The 9,588-nt window shown below is 35.2% G+C and overlaps 1 protein-coding gene across 1 annotated transcript in view; it reads left to right on the plus strand.

Annotated features, from left to right (window-relative positions):
* The window catches only part of STK32A (serine/threonine kinase 32A), a 56,467-nt gene extending 47,424 nt beyond the window's left edge, over positions 1 to 9,043 (plus strand). Inside the window, exons 7-12 of the mRNA XM_053463158.1 lie at positions 2,508 to 2,605; positions 3,660 to 3,776; positions 5,621 to 5,746; positions 6,308 to 6,436; positions 7,962 to 8,026; positions 8,592 to 9,043. Of these exons, the coding sequence (XP_053319133.1) occupies positions 2,508 to 2,605; positions 3,660 to 3,776; positions 5,621 to 5,746; positions 6,308 to 6,436; positions 7,962 to 8,026; positions 8,592 to 8,682 (626 nt within the window). The 3' untranslated portion in view covers positions 8,683 to 9,043. The remainder of the gene's footprint in view (positions 1 to 2,507; positions 2,606 to 3,659; positions 3,777 to 5,620; positions 5,747 to 6,307; positions 6,437 to 7,961; positions 8,027 to 8,591) is intronic.
* Positions 9,044 to 9,588: the final 545 nt, after the last annotated feature.

A 9,588-nucleotide genomic window follows, 5' to 3' on the forward strand; every position in this document is an offset into this window, starting at 1 on the left:
CAATAGGGCAAGTGCCACTTTATTTGAGTCCCCATACAATTTGGACTACAGTAAACAAAATGCAAAAACAGATCCCCAAACAACTCTGCTTTCTTTAGCAGTAACTTCCAGTAATATGTTGAATGAGTTATTATTGGTGGTGAAAGTCTTTTAATTATGCATTACATTGTTACTTTAGTTATGTGAGTATAATGGGTAATTAAAACTAAAAAGAGATTTAATGCATGCCTAGGGATGTTGCATCACTTACATAGAGAATAAAATTGTCTTGGCATTTTAACTCTAGTGTGTGAGGGTATGGGTGGGAACAGTTATATGAATACAAGGGAACTCATAGGGTTTGACCTGGAGTCTCGTGGTGAAGCCCAGGTAAGTTTCCTTTTTTCAGGCAGAGTGACAAAGTTTGGTAATACCAATTGCTTTCCCGTTTAACTTACAATCCCTACAAATTTAGGTTGTCTTGGGATAGTCAAGTTCCTATGTGTGACAATTTACCCCTACACATGACTAGCTCCACATCTTCATAAAGCCAATCCATTTTGTTCTATCTAGCCTACACTGATACATTCCTAGGTATGGTTATTTGTAATGAGATTTTTCTTTTTTATCTGATGTAAGTGAAGAAACAATTAAGGCAACTGAAAGTAGGTATCACACCATATATCAAGCTATTGGAAATATGGCTACACATTTTGAACAGAAAAATAACGTTTAGTCCTTAATCAAGCTTCTAACAAATGCATGATAATATTACAAATAGGAGCCTTTATTATATAACTTTCCCAAACCATATGTACTTTTTTCCATTAAATTGCCTTATCATAGCTTTAAAGGTGGTATTTATCACAGTATATTTTTATATCAGTGGCCATGCTCACCAACATGTCTATTCTGTTCACTGATATCCAGAGATCCACTTTAATTCATTTCAGCATTGACATGCAAAGAGTACCATTTTTTATAGCTTCTGCGTTGCCAAGTATAATGTAATGAGCTTGGAGAGGTCCCAGCCATTAAAACATATGTTTCCTAATAAACTCTGTAATTTATTCTATGGCAAAAAGATGAACGCTTTCCCTTTGAGAATTTGAGGTTTATGTTTACCTGTCTCATAGTAAGTCTAGGTCTTTCCTCAAAGCAGGTACCTTCTCAAAATTCTACAAGATACCTTCATCAAGGTCAATCATTTGACAGGCTGCGTATTCTCAGTGTTAACCATCTGTCTACAACATTTTTTTGCAATGATTAGATATAGTGTAAAGTTTAATCAGTGTGTTATTTTTGGCTCCATAGTAAGACACAGCAAAACTTATCTGGACATCTTGGAATAAGCATAAGTCAACAACAAATTCATTGCTTAACCAAAATAGTTTGTACCAATGATATTACTTTAAAGGAAAACCTTTTTAGGATATAGATGATTTTGATTCCTTTATAACTTGTTTTTTTTTAATTATATATTAATCTCTCCATGAATTCTCCATGATTCTTCTATAATCCATGGGCTTGTATAGAGTGTTAGCTTTCGTGCTTCATGGAGGCATCCTGGTAGGCACTTTCCGCAGTGGACAGGGGTCGACATGGGCACCCTGACTGGTATACACAACAAACTGGGATTCATTGTGTGTTCTGACACCTTTCTATCAGAACCAGCGTTAACTTTTTCACCAATAGCTACAATAGCTCATCTCTTGGATTTGACCACACGGACCAGCCTCCCCCCCATGTTTATCAATCAGCCTTGGCCGCCCATGATCCTGTCGCTGGTTCACTGCTTTTCCTTCCTTGGACCACTTTTGATAGTCACTGATCATTGAAGACCGGGAACACCCTACAAGAGCTGCAGCGTTGGCGATGCTCTGACCCATTCGTCTAGCTGTCACATTTTGGCCTTTGCCAAAGTCGCCCAGATTCTTACGCTTGCCCATTTTTCCTGCTTCTAACACATTTTTGAGGATTAAATGTTCACTTGCTGCCTAATATATCCCACCCACTGACAGGTGCCATGGTAACAAGATTATCAGTGTTATTCACTTCCCCAGTCAGTGGTCATAATGTTATGGCTGATAGGTGTATATTTGTGTAACGTGTCCCCAGTGGCCCTGTTGAATACACTGTATATATGAATAAACAGAGCATAAGAAACTGCATCAAAACACTTTGTTTTAGGACCACTTTAGCAATTAAATAAGAGTGACTTATTGACAACATACTGTTAGCTGTGGTTGAAATGCTCAGATGGCCTCATATATATGCCTTAAATCAGAAGGCAACATGCTCATACAATTTTGATCCTATTCATCATCCTATACCCATTTTGTTAAACTTTTTTGAAAAAACCTGCATTCTTTCCATTTATACCCGGATTGGGTGTAGAATCCTGACTTTGGGGGTTTTTGGATAAAAAGCATGTTAAAAAAAACCCACAATCTCTATATGTTCAACACTATGTATTTGGGATGACTATGATAATTTTCAATTCCTCTTGTGTGTTTCATTGCCCACAGCTCCTGAGATGTTCTATCCAAGAACACAGATATGCTACTCATTTTCTGTTGACTGGTGGTCTTTAGGAGTCACTGCATATGAACTTCTAAGGGGCAGGGTATGTTACATAATGTTAAATATGTTTAATACATACCGAATGCGTTACCAAGGATCAGTCAACTGCTTTATTTTGGGAGCTAAAAGACAAATGTTAGAATGTTGTAATTTATTTATCATTTGTCATGTTATAAATTATAGCAGACATGCAATAACTTTAGTGATTAAAAACTCATTGTATAAAATGTGTAATTGGTAAAGTTGCCTTTCAGATCCATTCGTGTCACTGCAGATACCATCATTAGTGTTTTCCAGCAAACAAATTCCTTTTAGATTAAGAAATGAAGCCCCCTTATTGTGTTAGCACGGCTTGTAATGTTTCATATGAAGAGTTATGAGCTGTCTATACAATATACTCTATAACAAACAGTATTGTTACAAGAGCAAACATCTGCTAAAAATGCAGCGTTATTGATCCCCATGTCCTTAGATTGAATTAATAACATTACAACAACATACATCAAAAAGAATAGTAAGGACAAAGCACCCATATCTAAAGTAATAATGATTCCTGATTTTAAGCATAGCTTCACCTACCTATTCAAAAAAATATACGAGGGCAGATGAGCTGTTTCATGCTGCTTATGTAATATTTAATTATATATATATATATATATATATATTTATATATACATACATACAATTATATATAATAATCTATAACAATAATAATAATAATAGTTAATATAAGAGATTGCATTTGATAAATAAGTTCTAGTTTATCCTCCCTGACATGGGTCACAATATTTATGAAGAGCCTCTTAAAGAATGACATCACTAGAGTGATTAAAAATGTAAGGAAACCAAAACGTTAGAAGAAACATTCAAAAGCTTCATATTATGGTAAACATGGTAGATCGAGAGATAGGTAACTACATGCAAACATTAAATGCATTAGTATCACTACCTTTGAACGCAATGTTCACTTTTTGATACACTTTTTGCAGTTTTAACAAGTTTTACAGAAAAATAGGTGCAATGTTTAAATGTGTTTAATCACAGTAAAACAGAAAAGAGATATATTACATATTTTTTTTTGTATCTTGCATTGCCAGAGACCATTTCACATCCACTCAAGTACATCAGCCACGGACATAGTCTACGTGTTCCACACAGCCACAGTTACCTACCCTCCTGCCTGGTCGAAAGAAATAATAACGCTACTGCACAAAGTAAGCTATATTATTTATTATAAATCCCCCCAAAAAAATCTATTGAACAAAATCAGTTTTTAACAAGATTTTCACTTTGTGTTTTGGGGTTTTTGTATTTTCATTATTAAGTTGCAATAAGTATGTTTCAAAAGAAGGATTATATCATTAGTGATACTTCATATAACTCATTAATTAATGTGGCTATAACTAGTATTTTTGATCTTTGGGTTTTTTGATCTTTAGCATAACAAATCTATTACTACAACCACACACTGACCACTTATTTCTAGATTTACAGAAAAAAAAAGTATTTCCAGCTGATTATTTTCTGGTTATTTTTTGTGTGTTTTTTTTTTTCAATGTCCCTTTCACTCCTCTGTAATTCATACAATCATAAAACGGATTATTTAGCACAATTACAATAATTAGGGAGCGTGGGGAATTTACAAGCTCTGTCTATCTGCGTATCATCTTTTTCATCAAATATTTGAATCATTCATGTACCCTACAAAACACAATATTTCCCAAAGACAACGATAAACAAATCAAGAACGTATTTATCTTTAGTGGAATTGCTAAAAGATAGCCAGAACATTTCCACTTAATTTACAATTGGCACGCGGTTGTGATTTTTTGCAATTTTCTGAGAAATCTTTATAAATGGATTTATGTCGACAAGCAAGGTGCACCGAAAATACTTTCTATGTATAATTATATGCTGTTATCATAACCAGTTTAATGCTATAATAAATTAATATACAGTAGACTGCTCCTAGTTATAGAACAGCCCCTTAAAATTGAAAATAAAAATATAATATAACTTTTGTCTGTTGATATTAAATTGAGTAGCACTCACATTTATTTGGGCCTACGTTTGGAGTTAGTCTGTCTCTTTGCTTTGTCAAGAACATTTCTAGTATCACTAAGAGGACAGAATAGTTATGTTTGACTGGAAAAGAAAAAATGTCGGTGCGCTAAGCTAGTCACAGGCTCAAATAATACAAATGTATAATACGAGGCCTACCAAACAGTGTGAGCATGCTGCAAATACAGTGTATTGGCTGTACAATGTATACAAAAAACAAAAACTGTCTGCGCTTCTTACCCTAATAAAGTTGGCAACAAATATATAAACATAATATAAATGAGAGGTTTTGGTTATATGAATTGGCCAAAGCATAATTAAGCTCACCCGCCACGTCAAGGCACACGCTCAATAGGGTGAGAACCTACTCTCACCTCCTACATAGTGGGCACACAAAGCAGTTTATACTGCTACCATGTTTGACTGTTTGACTGGAAAGAGAATACTAGACTATAAAAAACTGACAAGGAGCATCACAAACCGATTAACCGTAAGGGAGGTTGGTTAGCAGTTACTTTGAATGCCAGGTCAAGAAACCAAGACAGTGAAGCCCTGTGCGAATGCCCAGTAACCGCCTATTTTTCTAATACTACTACAGTCTGTATTATGCTTTTTTCTTTTCTCAAACTGTCAGGATAGAGACAACTAGGCTATAAGTCTGATCCAAACAAAGGAGAATCCACTTATTACTTAATACCATACAGCCACTTGAGAAACAGCGCCGTCTGTCACTTCTAGTTGCTTCTTGAATTCATTAAACTCATCAATTTTTAAAGGAAATGCTACTTTCGCAAGAGGTTCTACAATAGACAAGCGTTTGCAATATTGGACAGTAACCTGGCCAAAAAGCCGTCAGTGCGAACACCCGTCTGCCTTCACATAGATGAGCTAATTTCACATGTGTATAAAATGTGTCGGTGAATTCATCTTTGAAACATCCAAACGGTTGACAAGTCCCTGGAACAAAATGTACTTCTTTTTGGTGTTTTGCTTGCAGCTGCTGGATAGGAATCCAGAAGAGCGATTGTCGTGCCTGGCGGATATAAAAGAAATCCCGTGTTTATCTGATATTAATTGGGATGCTGTTCTGCACAAGAAGCAGCTTCCAGAATTTACCCCAACGGTAATATTTTCTTGTTTGTTGACGCCAAAAAAGTGTATAGTTTTTCTTTATTATTATTATTATTATACTTAACACCTTTAGCTTTGAATGCTCTTTGGGCTCCAAATCGATCTTTCTTTCCTCCCCTGGTATCCCTCTTTTGGAAGAACTCCATGTTTTCTTGGTATGGCATAGTGTTCTACAGCCCAAGGAGTCACGTTAAGGTGAAACACAACAGCTGAGATCCACTGAGGACATTTATGCATGCTTTATACAAGTACAAAATAGCCTGACTTCCAAGTATATATTACGCCATTACATCTGGTGGTCTATACGTAGAGTATATAGAATGGTATCATTGTCCATATGAACAGCAGGAGGCAGAAATATTGGGTAGCCTGAAGTAGAGCGTGTGGCCGGTAATGTACACCCAGCATTTTGCTAAATATCATGGGAGTTGTAGTTCGACAACAGCTGGAAACCTATCATGTATGCTATTATATCCCTGTTTTATTGTTACTATATTCTAAAACTCCATCATAAAAGTGAGTTGGTTCTGTGAAGTCCAATCTATTTCTACAGAAAGGACGGCTAAACTGTGACCCAACATTTGAACTTGAAGAAATGATCCTAGAATCCAAACCTTTACATAAGAAAAAGAAGAGGCTGGCAAAGAGGGTTAAGGACACTGGGAAAGGTTACTCTGCACTGGTAAGAACTGCTTTCAAATACGTCCTGATACACTGGTATAAAATATTATTATCTTGTCTTGTAATCTTTAAGACACTGCCAGTATAGACCTATTTTTATGTTGTTTTCATGATTTTTCTTTTTCATATCCTGTCCACAAAGACACAATTGAACAGGCATCCTATAGGCTTTTTCATAGTCACATTAAACATTTGTTATATGGGTTTAGTACATAATCCATTTATATTTTTGCTAATTTCTTTATGATAATCAAGTCGATCTAAATAGGGATGTTTTTTCGATTTTTTTTTATATTCTGTTGTGCATTTTTGATTAAGTACTAATCTTAGGTAATTATTGCGACTATGTTCTAGATTTAGAAGTCGCTCACATTAAAAATAATTATACCTGCACTGAAGATGATTATGATTATCTAAAAGGCACAAAAGTTGGAAAACGGCAGACAGGGAAAAAAAGGGAAAGTAATTGATTCATTTTTAGGATTAGCCTATTTTTTTATGTTCAGACATGACTATAGGATGGACACCGGTCATCGTGGGGTAACGGACAAAACATGAAATTAATTAATTAATACAATATTTACCACTCAGTAATGATAAATAGGTGTTCCAATTTTAGGAGCGTGGATAATGTAGCCACCTCAGAGCTCTCAGGAGGAACATATTAGTTTTATTTGCTCCGTAATATCACCGGACATAAATGAGTACCAGTTTACACAACTATTATGAACCCCACAATTTTGTGTATGTATATATAAATTACATTAAGTTTATTAATATTTAAACTTCATAAAATCTAACAGCATTTTTTGCCAAGTGAGTAAAACGCCTGATTCTAGTTTACAGGATCCATACGCTGATGGATGGATGAATGGCTAAGAACATGTAAAAGTCCTGACAGATATGAAAACCACTTAGCTTAAGTGGTTTTTCATCTTGTACTCTATCAAAAACTGTAATTATATTATAAATATTCAGTAGAAATAAATCAATCATGGGCATTTATTGTAAAGTAAACCTGAGAGGGGCAGTTTTTGTGTATTAATCTTGTTTTTAGTAATATTATAATAAATAATCCAAATAACCTGTGATCAAACATGTTCTTACCATCATATCACTTTTCATGCTACTAGTAATGTAACTATAGTAATGTTATCGACTTTCATTTTTGGGGGGACTGTTGGCACCTGGGTTGAGCAGTAGCATCGCTAGGGGGGGGCGCTGGAAGCAGGGACACCTTTAACGCGGGCAAAGGGGCAGCAGGAGGGCCTATAGCAGCTGCCCCTTGAGCCCACATATAGTTTTAGTTATTTATAATTGCCCCCTACTTTTGTCTCTACCCCCCCATCTGCCCCATAACTATGATTGCTGGAGACGGCACTGGGATCGATTGATGCTTTTCTCCAGGTTATATCAATGATAGGATAATGCATGAAACGGATGGCCGTTTGTTTAACATCAAACTAACTATATAGCTGTGTTTCTTTCTATCTGGATTGGTCCGTTCCCCCTCTGCCTTATTGAAGAATGCCAATTTGCAGAAACATTTGGACACAGTGGAGAGGGATTTCCTTGTCTTCAACAGGGAAAAGTACGTATAAACATCATTTTGACGCCTATCCATTTGTTTTAGTATTACTTTTTTTTGCAATGGGATAAGGATATACTTAGCAAACTCTTGATTTATGTGTAAAAAAGACTGCCAAGAAGCTGCTTGAATATAAAATGGCTAATTAGGCAGCAAAACAGAACATAGAGAATATTTATAGTATTTTTATTAAAAGAAAACACATTTCCGTATCAGCTATCAATACAGGGCAACATGAAATGCTTATTCCACTTGGGTCCAGTGCCACATGGCGTCACACGCTTACCTTTGTTAGTGCTTGTATGGCAGTGTGCTGGACGAGCGATTCCAGGTATGTAATTTATTGGCCACTGGCCTTAAAGTGCAAGGGTTAAATTTAATCCCCAGTCTGGCCCAACACATAGCAAACTAAATAATATGTCAACCAAATACATGAACACGCTGACAATATGCAGTATAGTGATACTTTTTCAAACATAATGAAAATGAAGCCATTGAACTTGTGGCCCGAAATAAGGCAGCCCGTTGTTAATTATTGTCATGGTGTATAACATTTTTTCTTTTGCAGGAGCAGACAAGATGTTAATGAGAACCTCACAGTGGATCAAACCAAAGAACAAGACGAGGATGGAAAAAACAATAATGTGCAGATCTCATAACCTCTAGAATTCCAACCGATTCCAATGCAGCCATTGGGGTTAAGGACTGATTGCTCTAGAACAGACTTAACTAATACATAGCACTCTCTGTATATAATAGAGCTTTATGTTACTGCTTGCGGGAAACGGTTGTCGATAAATTACAGACGATTGCAAGAACTGTATCGTTTCCAGAAAGTTCTTCATAGGTTCTTCATAGGAAACAAACGTGATAATTACATGTTTGTACTACAGCGCTGAATCTCACCTTCATATATTTATTTTTAACTTGAAATATATAGATATTTACTTTTTTATAGACTCAAGATAACGATGCATCTTAATGTAGATACATCTGTATGAAGAATTAATTTGTAGATTACAAAAAGATTTTCGACTGAATAGCAATTATTAAGGAATATGTTCTTTTAATACTAAAGTTACAATTTACTGGTAGCAATGTATATTATTATTGCTAAGATAAGTTATTATTTTATGACACAGTTGTTAACCAAAAAAGCTAACTTATTTACCAATTTGCAAAAAAAAAATTGCTTCTAGCTAGACTACGTTGCAATATGATTCATACATTATCATTTTGTGTGTGTATTCCTTAACCTGTTCTTAAAGAACGTAAATAGAGAAATAAACTAAATTAGAATATTTTAAAAATGAGAAGTAGTTAGTTGGAGATACCAGTACAACATTTGGAGTCGTGTAACTTTCCACACATATATAATAATTCTTTTTCAGAGAAGATGAAACACTCCCTTGGCATGCCTACATATAAACAGAATTATATTGGCACGGACTGAAAAGTATGTGTTATCTGTAGAATAAGCACATAGAAATCTATATATATATATCAACACCACTCAAGAATAAGCAACGTATGTGAATAATTGAATGACATCATGTTTTACCTTT

The sequence above is a fragment of the Spea bombifrons genome, chromosome 4 (assembly GCF_027358695.1).
Source record: "Spea bombifrons isolate aSpeBom1 chromosome 4, aSpeBom1.2.pri, whole genome shotgun sequence".
Taxonomy (NCBI): domain Eukaryota; kingdom Metazoa; phylum Chordata; class Amphibia; order Anura; family Pelobatidae; genus Spea; species Spea bombifrons.